A 19,058-nucleotide genomic window follows, 5' to 3' on the forward strand; every position below is an offset into this window, starting at 1 on the left:
CAGATAACGAATCTTTCCATAACTCGGATACCTTAAGTCTAACAGAAAAGCATGTAAACAATAAACAACCCAATAGGCTGATTTTGCCTCCAATAAGGATTAATTATATCTTACTCACAGGGTAACACACAGAACGCCAAGCATTATTCGCAAGCCTTGATTCCCTCTGGTGTTCCGTCAAGTCACCACAAGAATACTTCAATCATGGGATATGGAAATCAGAGGCAAACAGCAGAATACCTGCTAATCAGTGCTTTATTGTGCGTCCACACGACATGTTTCGGGCAGCAAACTTGAAAAAGGGCCTTTTGCTGCCCAAAACATGTCGTGTGGACGCACAATAAAGCACTGATTAGCAGGTATTCTGCTGTTTGCCTCTGATTTCCATATCCCATGATTTAATTATATCTTAGTTGGGATCAAGTACAAGGTACTGTTTTATTATTACAGAGAAAAAGGAAATCATTTTTCAAAATTTGGATAAAAAGGTGTCTATTGGAGGTGGTCTTTCCGTAACACAGAGCTTTTTGGATAACGGATCCCATGCCTGAATAGACAGCAAAGTGGGCAAAGATCTGATTATCATGATTCCGGATAAATGACCTGATCACACACGCACATTAGTTGTGAAAAAGACTGTATTCAGAGCCAGTTTTGGTCCTAGTTTGATAATTTTCCAGTTTTCCTGATAAGATATTGGTCCAGGATGCTATAATTTAGACAGCATACACATAGAAGTAATAAGAATTGCCATTGTAAGAAGATTATTTTATAGATAAAAGCACTTTATGTGACATATCTTTTGCTTCAATGGATTATTTCCTACCCTATACCCAACTGTAAGGCACTGTGAAACACAGCTAAGCAGTTTTAGTTGCATGTCAGCTAGCTTCCATGGCCTTTATTTCATCTGTTATAACACAGTTTCATCAAATTCTTTTTGCAATAAACAGGCTAATACCTTTGCACAATCTGCCTGATAGATATCTATTGGGGTGGCAGATACAAGGTGCCCATACAAGGGCATATAAGCTGCCAATTCGTCTGATTGGGCCAAATCGGCAGATGAAATCTCCCCTAGTAAGGCCAGCTTTAAACTTCCACTTTAAGGGGCAGATTTATTAAGGGCCGAGTTGTGTTTTCCACAAAAAATTTGAGTTTTCAAGGGTATTATTTAAGTCAAAAATCAATTTTTCTGGTTTAAAAAAAAAAAAACTAGAATTTTTCGAGATTTATTATACCCCGACCCCATCTAAAACCTATTGAGGTCATAAAGAAGTCACTGGCAGAGGTCCCTTGAACCATTTGAAGATATAGCCTGATGTTAAGAGTTTTTTCAGTGGGTCTCGCTCGAAAACAGGATTTTTGTACTCACCGTTAAATCTGTTTCTCTGTAGTCGAAAGGGGGACACAGGGACCGATGGGGTTAAGCTCCATCCTCCAGGAGGCAGGACACTTGAAGTAATTAAAGTGGGCGTGCCAGGTTAGGCTTAACCCCACACACTGTACTCAGACTTCAGTTTGTTCCAAAGCTGCTACTAGAATTACTAAACTTATAAGGCAGAACTAGTAAACCAAGGAACCTATTCAGAAAACCAAATATGGTCTGTAGCTCGTCACTGGGCGGGAAGCCCTGTGTCCCCCTTTCGACTACAGAGAAACAGATTTAACGGTGAGTACAAAAATCCTGTTTTCTCTGTCGTCTTTAGGGGGACACAGGGACCGATGGGGACTTATCAAAGCAGTCCCGAACAGCAGGGTGGGTGCGAGCATAGACCGAAACTGCAGAATTACTTAATAACTGCTTGCAACACCTTACGCCCGAGAGAAGCCTCGGCCGAGGAAAAGGTGTCAACTTTGTAAAACTTGGTAAATGTGTTAACGGATGACCAGGTAGCCGCCTTGCAGATCTGCTCCAAGGAAGCAGAGTTACGCCAAGCCCAAGAGGCACCTACCGATCTAGTGGAATGAGCCCGGATACCTTCAGGCGGTGCTCTTCCCTTTGTAGTATATGCTTGCTTGATAGTTTCTCTAATCCAACGAGCAAGAGAAGTCTTAGAAGCCGCCTGTCCTCTTCGAGGTCCAGAAGGAATCACAAACAAAGACCTTGAAGTTCTGAAGGCTTTTGACCGTTCAACGTACCAGCGAAGAGCTCTGACTACGTCAAGGCTGTGGATCCTGCGTTCCTTATCGTTCTTAGGTTCCGGACAGAGGGAAGGAACGATAATCTCCTGATTCAGATGGAACTCCGAAACAACTTTCGGCAGGAAATGTGGAAGTGTGCGTAGAACAGCCTTGTCTTTGTGAAAGATGAGATATGGAGAGTCGCAAGACAGAGCGCTAAGTTCAGATACTCGTCTAGTAGAGGATATTGCCATCAGAAAGACCACTTTCCACGTCATCCATGCATCGGAAATTGAACCCAGGGGTTCAAAGGGAGGATCAAGTAAGGCTTCCAGCACCAGATTGAGATCCCATCCAGCTGTAGGCGGTCGGAATGGGGGTGCCACGTGAGCGACTCCCTGTAGAAAGGTGCGAATCGTCTCCTCAGTAGCTAGGCGCTTTTGAAATAGGATAGAAAGGGCAGAAACTTGCACCTTGAGGGAGCTGAGTTTAAGCCCTAATTGGAGGCCCCGCTGAAGAAAGGACAAGATTCGAGGGATACAGGGCTCCATGAACGAAAATTCTGACTCATTGCACCACTCGAGGTAGGAGTGCCAAACTCTATGGTACGACTTGGAAGACGATGGTTTTCGAGCTTTGAGCATAGTAGCAATAACCTCTTCCGTCAATCCCTGATTTCGCCAGATGGATGCTTCAACAGCCAGCCCGTCAAAGCAAACAGACCGGGATTGTGATGAGCTATGGGCCCTTGCTGCAGAAGGTCTGGCCTGCCGTCCAGCCGGACCGGTGGAGCCACGGACAGTTCTTGAAGATCGGAGAACCAGGTTCTTCGCGGCCAGAAGGGAGCTACTACGATTACTGTGGCTCTGGACTGCTTGAGCTTCTTGAGCACCCGAGGGAGCATTGGAAGTGGAGGGAAGACATAAGCCAGCTTGAACTGCCAGTGTTGTGTCATGGCATCTACCCCTGCCGCTAGAGGGTCTCGGTATCGTGCAAAGAAGGTTGAGACTTTTCGATTTCGCCTCGACGCCATGAGATCTATGCTTGGTCTTCCCCAGATTGACACTAGTTGATCGAAAGCCTCCGGGTGAAGCTCCCACTCCCCGGGATCGAGTTGATTTCGACTGAGGAAGTCCGCCTTTGTATTGGCCACGCCTGGTATGTGAATGGCTGATAGTCTGACAGAGTTCTGCTCTGCCCACTGCAGAATCTCTCTGGCTTCTGCCAGAGCTTTTTGGCTCCGAGTCCCTCCCTGTCTGTTGATGTAGGCCACCGTGGTGACGTTGTCGCTTTGGATGCGAACTGACTGTAGCCGAAGGAGGTGACTCCACTGACTGAGTGCCAACTTCACTGCCCTGAGTTCCAGAATGTTGATAGGAAGTCTGGACTCCGCGGGAGACCAGCGGCCCTGCGCAGAGTGGTTCTCCCAAGTTGCTCCCCAGCCCTGAAGGCTGGCATCCGTGGCCATCACCCTCCAATCTGGCGTCGCCCAAGATTGTCCTACTGCTAGGTTCTCGGGGGACAGCCACCACCGTAGAGCTTCTTTCGTCGCCGGAGATAACCGGACAGGTTGGTTCAACGATCCCCCCTTCCAGGTGGCAAGAATGCTGGACTGAAGAGGACGAAGATGTATCTGTGCGAAGGGGACAGCCTCGATGGCTGATACCATCGATCCGAGGACTTGCATTGCTCTGTGTACTGTGGATACCGGGCTGTCTATCAGAGACTGTACCTGACCCTTGATTCTGTTCTGTTTGACCAGAGGTAGACTCACGGTCTGCGTGAGGGTGTTGAATTCCAGCCCGAGAAAGGTCATGTGATGGCTCGGAGTCATATTGGATTTGGACCAATTGATGGTCCAGCCGAAGCTCTGGAGAAGTGAAATCGCCCTTTGGAGATCCACCCTGGCCTTCTCTACTGACCGGGCTTTGATAAGTAGGTCGTCGAGATAAGGTGTCACCGAAATCCCTTGCAGTCTCAGGGTGGCTGCCGACACTGCCATTAGTTTGGTGAAGACCCGCGGGGCCGAGGACAGGCCAAACGGTAGTGCCACAAATTGGTAATGTCTGTTTTGAAATGCAAAGCGGAGGTAGCGATGATGAGGAGGCCAAATGGGAACATGGAGGTAGGCATCCCTTATGTCCAGGGACATCATTAGTTGACCCTGTTCCATGCCCCGAATTACTGATCTCAAAGTCTCCATTTTGAAGCGCACAGAACGGATGTACTTGTTCAGTCGCTTGAGGTCGAGAACAGGTCTGACCGTGCCGTCCTTCTTTGGGACTGTAAAAAGGTTGGAGTAGAACCCGGAGAATCTCTCCGGCTGAGGTACTGGTGTGATAACCCCCGATCTCTCCATCTTGTCTATGCACTCCAGAAAAGGTCTTTGTTTTAAGGGATTGGAAGGTACCCTGGACATAATGAATCTCCTGGGAGGCTGTGCCGCCAGGTCGAGATGGTAGCCCCCAGAGACGATCTCCTTGACCCAGGCATCTGAAGAGTGACGGATCCATTCCTCCCGGAATCGTAGTAATTTTCCGCCGATCTGTTCCAACGATTCCGGAGGGATTGCCCCGTCATGCCGACGTGGGCTTATCAGCTGATGGTTTGTTGTGAGGTCGATTACTCTTCCACGGGGGGCGGTTCTTGTCGTTGGTTTTGGAACGAAAGTGGGATCTTTGTGGCGGACTACCCCGCCGCGCGAACCGGCCACTCTGGCCACGAAAAAATTTTCCCCGTCTGTTGGCTGATGATGCTCTACTTCTGGCTTGTGGAAGGAAGGTGCTCTTACCACCTGTCGCTTGTGAGATAATCTTCTCGAGTTCCTCGCCAAATAATCGTTGGCCCTTGTACGGAAGAGAAGTTAAGGACTTCTTGGAACTAATGTCCGCTGACCAATTCTTCAGCCAAAGCGTTCTGCGTGCTGCTATTGACAGAGCCGAAGTACGTGAAGTAAGCTGTGAGGCATCCAAGGAAGTATCACAAAGATAGCTTGATGCTTCCGCAATTGCTTGTGCAGAGGACAGAAGATCAGTTCGGGGAACACCACCCTGAATGTCCTTGACGAGTGACTCGGACCAAGCCTGAATGGCTCTTGAGACCCATGCTAAAGCCAAACAGGGCCGCAGTGTAGATCCTGCTGAGGAATATATTGCCCTTAAAAAACCTTCTAGTCTTTTGTCAGATGGATCCTTGAATGCCGCTGCGTCAGTGACTGGCAGCGTGGTAGATTTAGAAAGTCTTGACACTGGTGCGTCGACCACCGGGGGGTTAGACCACTTATCAATAAGCTCTTTAGAGAAGGGATAGGACTTTGTGAATTTCTTAGTAGCTTGAAACTTCCTTTCAGGAGCGTCCCACTCCTCTTGAATGATCCCTAGTAACTGATCATGTTCAGGAAAACAGAATGTAGATTTATGCTGTCGTTTGAAAAGAGATTTTGTCTCCCCTGTTTTAGACTTCGGTGAAATGTTAAGTACATCGAGTACCCCTTTAATAATGCCCTCAACATCATGAAGGCTATCCTTTTCCCTTGCTTCATCTTGTTCTTCTTGCTCATCATCAGAAGAAGCAATAGATGCCGGTATTTCTCCCTCTGACTGGGAAGAACCCTGTTCAATAGAGGAATCCTCAGAAAAATTGTGCGTAACAGAATCCGCTTTTTCGTCATCAGGACGTTTGCGTTTACCACCGGATTTGTGGTGAAATTTAGCTAGCGCCTTTCCTAGATTATCAGCAATGGCTGGCAATCCCTGAAGAGAAGCCAGTGACTGTGACAACTGTACTGCCCATAATGGAGGGAGTGTGTCTGTTGCTGGCCCATGAGATAATTCCTGAGAAGTGCCTTGCACTGTATCTTCAGCTTGTGTTTCTGGTAGAGCCCCAGAGACCATAGCTGCCCCCTGCCCCATGGTGCAAGTTCTGCAAAGCGACTCACCCTGTGCCCCCTGAAATTTTTGTTGACACTTAGCACACACAAAAAAATTCACCTGTGCTGTGGGGACTCGTCCCCCCGCCCTGCTGAATAGCCCCCCTGGCCTACCTTCTGCCATCCTATGTAGAGGGTGTGGGGTAGCCAACCTGTGCCGTCACCAGACAAGAGCTGTGCTGTGTAGCGCTGCTGAGCCGCGGGAAAAGACCCAAAATGGCCGCTGGAACGCACATGCGTTCCACTCGGCGCGCGCGTGTAACAGCCCGCCGAGGAAAACCCAAAATGGCCGCTGGAACGCATCATGCGTTCCACTCGGCGCGTGCTGTAATACAGCCCGCCGAAGAAGCAGACAGCCGCCATTTGAGCAGCGCTGGAACGCTAGACGTTCCCTCGCTGGGTTCCTCCTATCTTCCTCCACCCACACTACTAAGGGAGAGTAAGGTAGGCTAGTCAGTGAGGCGACGGACGGGCGGGCGGGTGAGCGGGGGGGGGGGGTTGTTGGGGGTGAAGGGGGTCACCGGAGACAAAGTCATGCAGAATCAGCAGACATAGTGAACATACAATATATATAACATATATGTAGTCACTTACCCCCCCCTCACACCGGCCAGACCCTCTGCGCTAGAATTAGAACAGGCATACGTCTGGGTGGTCTGTATAGCCCACAGGCTAGAGTTATGACCCCGGTGGATGTCCTCGCGTAGGGGGCTAACCATATAAGTACAGGTAATCCTGCCTTAGGTGTCACCCCTGGTGTCAGTCACAGACTGACCGTAGATTTCTCTCAGAGATAGAGATGTCCATCCTCCAGGTAGCAGGACACTTAAAAAACTGAAGTCTGAGTACAGTGTGTGGGGTTAAGCCTAACCTGGCACGCCCACTTTAATTACTTCAAGTGTCCTGCCTCCTGGAGGATGGAGCTTAACCCCATCGGTCCCTGTGTCCCCCTAAAGACGACAGAGAAAACTCGATCAATTCAAGTGATTAGAGTTTTTTCCCGTGGAAAACTTGATGAATGCAGGTTTACGGGTTGTTAACGCCAACTTCAACGATTCGTGTTTTTTCCATTCAAGTTTTTTTCTTAAATTAGAAACCTTTTGAGTTTTGAGTTCATTCGAGGTCTAAAAAAAAAAGCTCACTTAGCTCTAAAATTTGACCTATGATAAATAACCCCCCCAAATATCAGACACATTCACAGTATGTAGAACTAGATGTCTAATGATGGAAACAAAACGTAAAGTTGTGCAAGTCGGGAATTAAACATAACCACACAGCATTATCTTGCACATGTACTAATCACTACTATAAGAACATGATTCAACACTTACTTTTGAATGACATTCTGTAGGCTCAGCATCATGCCCAGCTCGCATCGCATCTTCTCTCGGTTGGCACGACATTCTGCTAAATAGCGAAGTGCCTTAAAACAAAAATAATTTCCTTTCATATAATTTTCTTTAAATATAAATATAAGAGGGAAGGTAGTAACTGGTATCATTGCAAGTAAAAGACCCCTGAATCTGGGTGATGTATACCGTATATACTCGAGTATAAGCCGAGTTTTTCAGCCTACAAAATATGCTGAAAAACTCTACCTCGGCTTATATTCGGGCCAAGCGCAAAAACGGTCGCCCGCGCCTAAGAATAGTCGCCCGCGCCTAAGAATAGTCGCCCGCGCCTAAGAATAGTCGCCCGCGCCTAAGAATAGTCGCCCGCGCCTAAGAATAGTCACCATGGCCTATTAATAGTCTCCAAGAAAATTCGCCGGCGTCCAAGAATGGGAGCAGAAAACCTCAATTTTTTGATTGAAACTTACCAGAAGCTGCTGCATTTCTCACCCTAGGCTTATAGTCGAGTCAATAAGCTTTCCCAGTTTTTGGAGGTAAAATTAGGTACCTTGGCTTATACTCGAGTATATACAGTATACATGCATGCACTGGTGGCAAAGTGCAATATGCTTTTACCCAAACAAATGTGCAGTTAGTATACAAACGACACAGCAAATCAAAACATTTTAAGTAAATAATGTTTAGAGAATATAAGGTTTGAGCTCTACAAAAAAAAAAACACAGACAAGAAGAGTTCTTACCAGTAATGCAGAATACACCACTTGTGGATTTGGGTGATCGAGAAATAAAATAAGACCTGGAAGGCAGCCATGATCCTGTACAATTGCTCGGCGGTTTAAGGGGTCCGACGCCAGATCACGCAGCTGGTTGACAACTGCTAGTGCATCGGGCTCCACGCTCATGGTTTACCAGTGATTTTTCTATGCCATACGCAAGGAACCTAGTATCCGAAGGAAAAATTAAATACATAAAAGGGTATAAAGAGGTTGAAAAAACATAAATATGATGTCTAACGGGGCAATAATTTTTTTATGTCTGCATACATCTTTGTGAATGGAGCACTACACGTCCCAAGACATGAGAAGAGATGAAAAACTTTCAGTGTTGAATACCAGATTACTGTGTCAGTAATATATAAATATACAAGAAGGAATCCCAAAACAGGAGTAAATTTACTTTGGAGCTGTAACCCTTTAGTGCAACTTCAGAAAGACTAATTCTGATCAGTTCCTAAGGGTTACAACTAGACTGTTAAAGAAACAATAACATCAAAAAATTAAAAGTGTTTTAAAGTGATAAAAATATAATGCAGTGTTGACCTGCACTGGTAAAACTGCTGTGTTCGCTTCAGAAACACTACTGTTTATAGAAAAGGTTCAGGTTACACAGCAGATAGCAGATACGCTCTCTAGAACATAATGGTGTTATCTGTATCCACTATTTAACCTGTGCTATATGGCCTTTTTTCAATTTCCACCATTGCTACACATCAAGCTTGATGAACTATAATAGTGTTTCTGAAGCAAACACATCAGTTTTACCAGTGCAGGGCAACACTATCTGACATTGTCATTACTTTAAAACACTAATTTTTTGGTGTTACTGTACCTTTAAAGCTGGCCTGTTATAAGGTAATGCAAAAACAAGCTTTTGTTTGCCCATTTGTGCTGTGGAATGCATATACTTCAGCATTTTAGGCTATCTTTCCTCACAGCCTATATGCAACCCTAAGGGAAGGGAGGTATTTGATTTCCCCTTTAACTGGTTTCTGCAAGTTTGTTCTTTTTGTTAATTCCAGGCTATTCCCCTGTTTCCATAAGGTCCCACTTTTTCTGTTACTGAAACGTCACAGAAAGGAGGGCTTTGGTAAGAAAAATTACAAGCCACATTTATTTCCAGCCAATTAGAATTGTCCAAAGCCAGAATACCTGTGAGAAATGTAGAACTTAAAACAATCCAGAATGTAGCCCCCTAGAATGCCTACTTGGTCTGGTTCCTAAAAGTAACTGTGATATAAATCAATGCCTAATTGGGCAAGGGTATATCTCACAGAAATTCTGAGACTTTTCAGGTTTTGCCTGCCCCAAAAAAGAAAACAACCGTATGCTACTCATTTTTACGGAACTTCTGTGGGAGCTGACATTTTCTCAGCAGTACCTTAGTTATTAAGCCAATTCCTTTTGGGGAAATGTAGTTTCAGCAGCGATTGAAGGTCACAGACTCACTGGATCATATCAGTTTGATAGGGCTCTCCCTACTTTTAACAGACTTGATTAAAAAATATAGGCTCCTGTTCTAAAAGCAACAGTAACACCCCCCCCAAACTGTGTTTAAAAGTAATTCAATTATAGTGTAGCGTACCACTGCACTGGTAAAACTGATCGGTTTACTTCAGAAATGCTGCAATTGTGTATATAAACAAATAGCAATGGAAGCAATTGATATAAGGGTAAATGACAGGTATAATAGCAGATAAGCTCTGCAGAACATCATCATTCTACAGAACTCATCTGCTAAGTTAGCAAAGGTTGGTGGCACACGGAGAGAGCCGCCTGCGATAAATCTTCGCTACTGAAGGCAACATACCCCTGAAATGCTTCCTACTGGAAAGAATATGAATCGCCAGGGCATCTCTTCGGTTTTCTGAAGTCGTCCGAAGTTTCCTTGTGATACGATTCACATTTTTGCCGATGGGAAGGCATTTCAGGGGGTTTGTGTTCTGCAGTAGCGAAGATTTATCGCAGACGACTCTCCCCATGTGCCACCACCCAAAACCCTTTCTCTGGAACAGCTGCACCCACTACACAGCAGCGGTTATCCAGAATGCTCGGGAACTGTGGTTTTCCGGATAAAGGATTTTTCAGTAATTTGGATCTCCAGATTTTAAATCTACTAAAATAACATTTAAACATGAATTACAACCAAGGGATGGTTTGTGGCCAATAAGAATTATTTATATCTTAGTTAGGATTAAGTAGGTACTGTTTTATTATTACAGGAAAAATTAAATCAATTTTTAAAATTTGAATTATTTGACTAAAATGGAGTCTATGGGAATCTACATCCCGTAATTCAAGGTAACAGGTTCCGAAAAATGGCTCAGATACCTGTAGTAGTGTTTCTGAAGCTAACCCACCAGTGCAGGACATTACATTATATTTTAATTGCTTTTAAAACATTTTCTGGTGTTACAGATTTAGTCAAGAGTGTTGTACTGGTATAAAGCTCAACAGAGTTCAAACAAAATGCACCTCCTCACATTACCCAGAAAAGAAACTGTTCTCTCTGCAGTGTAAGAAGCAGAATCTCAACCCTATAAACGACATGCCTATAATAGCAAAGGGGTTAAGTACACTATTTCTAAATTAAAACACAAAAATACTCACCCACTTTTACATGTTTAATTGGTGGTTTATGGATGTTCTACTCTATTCAGCCAACCACAGAGTTTATAGGGAAATTCACCTTTAAATTAAATTATAGATTGGCCTATTCTTAGTAGCTTTGGCCTTCATTGCTTTGCTTTGTTTTATTGTTTTGAAATTACCTTCCTATATCTGCCTCTTTCCAGAATGCAGGTTACATTTTTATAGTACCTTGTATCCATTTTGTATATGGTACCTCGTATTGCGTATCTTTCTAAAATAGCCCTGCCCTATTCACGGTCCACTGTGAATTTCGAACTTCTCTGTGGTTGCTAGGACAAGTAGGGCCTGACAACCACATAACAGTTCAAATTCCAAAATGGAGAGCTTCCAAAGAAAAAAGTTGTTACTTGAATATCATTGTCTACATCATAAGAAAAATGTATTTAAGGGGCAGTCTTATCAAAGTGGGAGATTAGAACTCACCACAGAAAAACTCACTCACTTTCTATTCATTCCTATGGGATTTTTAAAAGCATATTTATCAAATGGTGAACTCCACTGATAAATACGATTCTAAAAATCCCATAGGAATGAATAGAATGTGAGTGAGTTTTTCTGTGGTGAGTTCTAAGCTCACACTTTTATAAATCTCCCCTTAGTGATGCTTTACCCATTATACCCAGTAATAAAGTAACTCAGGCTTTCTAAAATTATATATTTAGAAATGTACTTTGATCAGTCTATGCAAATACTTATTTCTGCTATGGATTCTCCTCTTCACTTAGTCTAAAGAAAGGGCACTTGCCTTTGAGCTGTACGACTGACCTTGGCGATTGTATTTTGAGACGAAGGCCAAAGTCACAGGAATGTAAAGCCAGCAAAGAGCAGTTGCTTTGTTTTAAATTAGAATAAGATGTATGGTTTCATGGCGATTGTGAAATATACAGAAAATACCAGGATGTTGCCAACGGTGAAAAGCCGGCACTCGGCGAGTAACAAACTACTTGCTGTGTCAATGCGACACAGTGTGATGATAAAGCCAGCATCATACGCAAGTGAATGTCACTCACTGGGACAATCTGTCACAGTCTCCTTGAACGTTTGATTAGTGATAGCAAGTAATCCAGTATGGTATCTGCCAATGACTAGGAAGGTTACTTGAAGTTTAATGCTGCGGTTTATTTGTTTATAGATTGTTTCCTGTGCTGCAAGACTTGAAACATCAATAGAGTACACTGTACCCCATTACACTGTACCCCATTACACCGTACCCCAACAGGAAACAACAAAACCTTTTTGTAGCCAGCAGCAAGCACTCCCGCCTATAGCATGCCTTAAAGCTATTCCAAAACTGGCAAATGCAGTCAATGTGAAGTGTCCTAAAATCCTAACGTATAGCTCACTGGTGATGAGCACATTATTTCTCACAATTAATGTTCAAGGGTCAGATTGTATTAAAATAATGATGGCACACAAAAAGTGTACAGAGAGCTTCAGCAGACTTGGAGGACCATTAAAATCTCTTGGAGGGCCACATCAGGCCCAATGATCTCTAACTATTTTAAAGGACCGCTCCCCTTCACAAAACATACAGTACACCACAAATAACCACAGCAGTTGCTATCCATTACTTTTTTTTTTTGCTATCCAGCTGTTTTCATACAAAATGCCAATATACTTTATGTTTCAGGGTCAGACAAAAACATTGTTTATCCAAAAGAGGTGCATGGAGCAGTTTAGGGGCAGGACTGACCAAGTGGAGGCCTGTGGGCCAGATGTGAGCCTCCAATGTGAGTCTCAAAGAGATTTTTAAGACCCCTAAACATCTCCATGCTGCAGTACCAAACAGGTTCATGGAGCAGTTTAGAGGCGTAAAAAATCTCTTGGAGGCTCACATCTGGCCCACTGGGGATGGCCACCTTCAAATCTTAGAATTGCCAAGCTTGTAAAGTCTACAAATAAAAAAGGACGTTTTTATCAGTTCCTTCTAAACGCCAGTGTTTTGGATCAGATTGACACGATAGACGGCAACACACAGGTTGATATAAGCTGCCAAATCAGCCCTCGAGGCCCAGTTGACAGCTTACTGGTTTATGTATGAAGCCCCTGGTAAAGCCCTGCTCAACAGATAACTGTATGAAAACTGGCCAGATATCTATGAATAAGGTTTAAAAATCGCATCAGCTGAGGACTGAATTGGCACATTCATAAAATTGGCACATTCATAAGCTTGCCGGGTCTCTGTAAACCCTAAGTATGATTCAATTTGAACAGCAGTTTTGGGCCAAATATGTGGGTGGCTAAATCGAACAAGCAGATCTGAAAATGTACAGACAGATTAGACACATTAGCTGTGCTAAATGAAATGTAGGTGTCTGTGGCAGGAGAATGCAAAAATAAATAGGCTTGCTTAGATGGGCAGTCTATAAAAACAGCAGCTACTTCTATCTGCATTCAAGCAAGAGAAATACACCCTTTTGATCAGAATAAAGTTTTTTTGTAATGTTTATACACTTTTTGGAAGTGTTAAATGAAACTTAATCTAGCCACAATTATAGAAAATTGATAGTACCTCTATAGCAGTGATCCCCAAGCAGTGGCTCGGGAGCAAAATGTTGCACCCAGTGGCCTCAAAGCAGGTGCTTATTTTTGAATTACTGGCTTGGTTGCAGAAAACGTTTTGTTCATGGATCCGCACACACAAATTTCTGCAGTGGGGAAAGTGCCCCTTCTTTATTATTTATATCATCACCAACATTTTGGGGGGTACAAACCTCCCTTCATCAGGATCCTAATGAAGGGAGGTTGTACCCCCTGAAACGTTGATGTTGGTGATGATATAAATCAATAAAGAAGGGGCACTTTCCCCACTGCAGAAATATGTGTGTGAGCGGATCCGTGAACAAAAGGTTGCTGTTGCTAAGAGACCGTGCCGGGACAATGGCAACACTACTGCAGAGTGAGTAGATTCCGGGTGTGCAGTGTACTTATTACAGTTATATTGGTTGCAGAAAATCCAGCTGAACTGCCAAATAGAACCTACTATAGGTTGAAAATCCCCATAGGGGCTATCAAATGGCCAATCAGAGCCCTTACTATGCACCACCCAGGAACATTTGAGCTTTTCCATCTGAATGTTGCTCATGGGTAAAAAAACCCATTGTGAACCAATACTCTATAGCAGTGATCCCCAACCAGTAGCTCGTGAGCAACATGTTGCTCTCCAACCCCTTGGATGTTGCTCTCAGTGGCCTCAAAGCAGGAGCTTATTTTTCAATTCCAGGTTTGGATGCAATATTTGGTTGCATAAAAACAAGATGTACTGCCAAACAGGACCTCCTGTAGTCCACATAGGGGTTACCAACAGCCAATCACATCCCGTATTTGGCACCACCCAGGAACATTTTTCATGCTTGTGTTGCTCCCCAACTCTATTTAAATCTGAATGTTGCTCACGGGTGAAAAAGTTTGGGGACCCCTGCTCTATAGTGTATATACTCCTCTCATTGGCTAAACTTTTCACTCCCTGACTGGGCAGGATAACAATTGTTTAGTTATGAATGAAGGAGTTTCTGGCTGATATCAGTGCATATTCCCTTGCACAGTTGCGCTGGTCACACTCATACATCATAAGATTTTGCTCTGTTACCTTTCCCATGACCATTGCAGGAAATCTTGCGATTATTAAATGTATGTCCATCTTAAAAGCCAGTCACTTGATTTGTGAGTGAAACAGCTCATTCCCAAGCACAACTAATAGAAATGGACTGTGCCCAAATCCAAAGAGACGCACAGACACTCCTGCCAATGTGAGAAAGGTTAAGAAAACCCCAAGCCCTGGTCTGGTGCCACATAAAGATCTGTTTGTCTATAATGTAAATGCAGGGACTGACGTGGCAGCTAACACAATACACAGTCCGTTTAAGCCTAAACCTCCATAGGAAAGGACAGGCAGACATTTTGTATGGTCTAAGCCCACAGAGAGCAGGTCACATTCCTGGGCAGACATTATAGTTCAGATTGTTGTTATCTGCCTTGAACTCCCAGCAGCACCTCACAGCCATTGCCATTACTGTAATCATACCGCAAACACAGAGCACTAAGAGAAAGGCGTGACTGTACTTAAGTGTAAGGTCGCACACAGGAATCACCAGCCCCCGAATACGCCAAAGGCAGCATAATAGACCCACATACCTAGAAAAGCTCGCAGTCCTCCCCTCACCTACTGCGTCCCCGGCACCACCTCCTGCCTCCCCAATAACTCATTGGCCAATTCCTAACCAGCCACCCAACATCCTATCGCGTACTGTGTTCTTGGCGTGCTTTGTTATTGGTTAGACGTACGAACCAATCGACGCCGCGGGCCTACACGCACCGCCATGATTGATGTGGGCAGTGCGCAATTTTATACCGCGAGTGGAAACCAGTTATAAAGAGATTACGCTACTTGGCTGCAGTCATACGCGGTTCTTGATCTAGTTATTACTTGTTTTACTCATTTCTCAATGTAAAAAAAAAACCAATAATTTCAACTCGGCTGAAAATCGGATTCGTCTCGCTTTATTCAATCGTAAACACAACCGATTACAATGACAAACAACGATCTGTATAAAACCTAAACCAGCACTGTGTATTTGAATCGTAATCAGTAAATGCGACTTTCTAATCAAATAGGTTGCCCAGGTCCAGAATGGCCGACGGTCCACGTTTACGTAACGCGGACGAGCGCGTCTTTGCTTTGGCTGTAGCGCGCCCGTCGGACGTTCTAGCCAATGGCTGGAGCTGACGTTGACTTTAGTAGGTGAGCAGAGAAAACTGTCACCGGCACTGGGAGAGACACGCACGTGACCCGAAGTTGTGCGATTTTGTTCTTGGCAGCCGGGTGGTTGTTGGAATGCTGATTGTGTCGTAGCAGTCGCAGGAAAGATTCGGATTTCGAAGGCGCAGATTACAGACGGCTGGAGTTTTAGGGCTAACTGGGCAGCGCGGTTCCTCTCCAGGTACAGTAGCGTTGTGTTAAAGTCACAGTGTCCGTGAGTAATGTACAAAGCGCTGCGGAGATCCAACTCAGACGTACATCCAGTTCAACCTCTTATGTTTTATGTTCAATATGAAACGTGCCCGTGGTGGTTCACACTTTAGTCTGTTGTAGAATTGTCATTTCTATGCAACTTTTAAATTGGTCTTCATTATTTATTTGCCTTCTTCTTTCCATCTTTCAAATGGGGGTCCCCGACCCCAACTAAAACACAGATGCTCTGTAAGGCTATAAATCGTATTGTTATTACTCCTTTTTTACTCATCTTTCTATTCAGGCCTCTTCTTTTCTTATTCCAGTCTCCTATTCACATCAATGCATGGTTGCTAGGGTGAGTTGGACCATAGCAACCAGATTGCTGATCTGAAAAACAGGAGAGCTGCTTAATAACCTAAAAAACCCCAAATAATAAAAAATGAGAACCAATTGCAAATTGCCTCTCTACATCATACTATGGGTCTGGCCACACGAGCAGATTCTGGGAGATTAGTCGCCCGAGCGACAAATCTCTACTTCGGGGCGACTATCTCCCCGAACTGCCTTCCCCCTGCCCTCCGCCGGCTAAAATGAAAATCGCCTGTGGGAAGGCACACACAACGATTCAGTTTTCGAAGTTTCCTCGTGAGGCGACTTCAGAAAACGAAGTGCGCGTGTGCCTCCCCCAGGCGATTTTCATTTTAGCCGGTGGAAGGCAGTTCAAGGAGATCGTTGCCCTGAAGAAGAGTCGATGGGGCGACTAATCTCCCTGAATCTGCTTGTGTGGCCTCACCCTTAGGGACCTCAAAAGGGAACTAGCAATCCAGTCCTGGCTTTTATAAACCCGTATTCCACATTACATCAAATGGTAAAGTGGAAAGAGGGCATCAGTACACAGGGGTGATCCTGGTACCTCCACTGTCTGAGGCAGCTTGCAGTTGCTGCTGCCCCCCCTCCCCGTTTTACCCAAATAATCCAAATGTTTAAAAACTATTTCCTTTTTCTGTGTAGTAATAAAACAGTACCTTGAACTTGATCCAAACTAAGATATAATTAAGCCTTATGGAAGCAAAACCAGCCTATTGGGTTTATTTAATGTCTAAATTATTTTCTAGTAGATTTATGGTATGAAGATCCGGTAAACCCCAGGTCCCCGAGGATTTGGGATAACAAGTCCCATATCTGTAGTGTAGGGATTCGTAATGTATGCCAGCACTTATTATTGCACTTGTTTGCAGTTCTGGCCATTTTTGTATATGGAAATATTTAATCGGCAACTTTTTATTTCTGAATTTAAAATCCCTTCCACAAGCCATCACTAACTTGAATTGATGTGTGACTGTGCAATGATGTGATTGCTGATAGTGAGTAAAATGATCAGTCTACTGGCTTCTAAAACGTTCTTACTAATCCTTAAATCTATATGGGAAAACCCTAACCCTTAATCAAGTAAAGAGGAGCAAGAGACTGCATGCTTTTGGGTGAGTTATAACAAGCCAGTAGTATGATGAACATATTTGTCGATTGATTGACTTGGCTAATTGACTAGTTGTGAAGGTTGTATTGTGTAATCTGAGTGCTTACATCATACAACTATTGTGACTATACAGAGGGAATAGTAGGAACATTCCAAGGCTGATAAAAGTGAATACAAATTATAATGCAGAGGGCTGGGCCAACCCAACTGCAACTATCCCCTGTGTGATAACTCCTCACCCTTCTAACAACCCTTGGTCGCTGCTTCTGGTTCCGCCACTCTGCAGCTCCTTTCTCCTCCCACCGTCCATTACACTGACCACTGCTGATGTACAGCACCGGGTTTGGAGGAGGCAGAACTATGTGTCTAGGGTCCTAGCCCCCTCTCTCCTAACAATCAGTCGACTCCTCTCTCCTAACAACCCTTGTTCACTGCTGATCAAAAAAAGTGTATACATTTTCAAAAACAAGTTTTTTGTTTTTTTTTACATTTAAGATGATAAAGGTGCTAAACCACTTAAGGTGAACTCTTTATGGGGATCCTAATTATTTATCTTTGGTTATATTTTGATAGGCTGGCACCTTCCTTATCGACATATGTTGTGTTACCCTGTGATTTAAAGGAACAGTAACCAAAAAATGTAAGCGTTTTAATGAAAATATCATGTACTGAGGCCTTGCACTGGTAAAACCAATCTGGTTGCACTACTATAGTTCATATAAACAAGCTGCTGTGTAGCAATGGCGGAAATTAAAAAAAGGCTATATGGCACAGGTTAAATAGTGGATAACAGATAACACCATTATATCTACAGAACTTATCTGCCGTGTAACCTGAGCCTTTTCTCCTTTGAATAGCTGCCCCAATTGCTACACAGAAGCTTATTTAATAATAGTAGTGTTCCTGAAGCAAACACAGCAGTTTTACCAGTGCAAGGCAACACTGCATTATATTTTTATTACTTTAAAACAAATCAATCAAGGGTTGGTTGAAAGTGCAGCACTCTGCAAATTCAGCCTTTTCAGACCATGAATTAACCAACCGCTATTCATATTAAAGGACAAGGAAAGGTAGATATCATGCTTACTTTAGCATCAAGAGCTATGCAATAGCAGCGCGGACACGTCACTGCATAGGTTTTGGAAAAAGGACTAGCCAGTAATTTGACCACATCTCCTCAATTATTCTTCAGCTTAACTGACATCACTGAAGTTCCTGCCTTGCTGTGCCCCTTTAACTAGGGCCATCACATTCACACCGCCTGTGAGATATCATTAGCTGTGGCTCCTGTCCCAAGATTTAGTCACAAGTACTAAATAGTGACAAGTAGTAAAATGGTGCTGGCTAACTCCTCAGAGCATTGAAAATGTTGGGTCCCTGTGCAGAGCTATAGTCCTCCTTACGGGAAGTTATTAGTGGTTAAGACTGCACCATGAGAAGTACAGGTATGGGACCTGTTGAACATAATACTTGGGGTTTTTTCAGAAAACGGATCTTTATTTAATTTGTATCTAGTCTACTAGAAAATCATTTAAACAAGAATTAAACCCAGTGGGTTGGTTTTGCCTCCAATAAGGATTAATTATATCTTAGTTTGGATCAAGTATAAGGTACTGTTTTATTATTACAGAGGGAAAGGAAATCATTTTTAACACTTTGGATTATTTGGATAAAATGGAGTCTAGTGCCCTAACATTTTGCCACTTCCAGTGAAATAAATCTCTAAGGTTTTTTCCCAGGCTGGTGCATCTGTTAAGAGAAAACTGCTGCAGCCTGTCGAAAAATGGTTTAATCA

At 43.8% G+C, this 19,058-nt stretch overlaps 2 protein-coding genes across 4 annotated transcripts in view; one reads left to right on the forward strand and one right to left on the reverse strand.

The window, feature by feature from the left end:
* armc1.L (armadillo repeat containing 1 L homeolog) overlaps positions 1-15,115 on the reverse strand; it is a 29,598-nt gene extending 14,483 nt beyond the window's left edge. The window contains exons 1-3 of one of the 3 annotated variants that reach the window (XM_018266541.2): positions 14,967-15,115; positions 8,145-8,344; positions 7,384-7,475 (exon numbers count right to left, since the gene is read on the reverse strand). In XM_018266541.2, coding sequence (XP_018122030.1) covers positions 7,384-7,475; positions 8,145-8,306 — 254 coding nt within the window. In that variant the 5' untranslated portion in view covers positions 8,307-8,344; positions 14,967-15,115. 3 annotated transcript variants of the gene reach the window in all.
* A 466-nt stretch (positions 15,116-15,581) lies between these two features.
* Positions 15,582-19,058, forward strand: part of mtfr1.L (mitochondrial fission regulator 1 L homeolog) — a 32,285-nt gene continuing 28,808 nt past the window's right edge. Inside the window, 1 exon segment of the mRNA NM_001095325.1 lies at positions 15,582-15,772. The gene's annotated coding sequence lies outside the window, so the exon portion shown is untranslated.

This window comes from Xenopus laevis, chromosome 6L, assembly GCF_017654675.1.
Source record: "Xenopus laevis strain J_2021 chromosome 6L, Xenopus_laevis_v10.1, whole genome shotgun sequence".
NCBI classification, from domain to species: Eukaryota; Metazoa; Chordata; class Amphibia; order Anura; family Pipidae; genus Xenopus; species Xenopus laevis.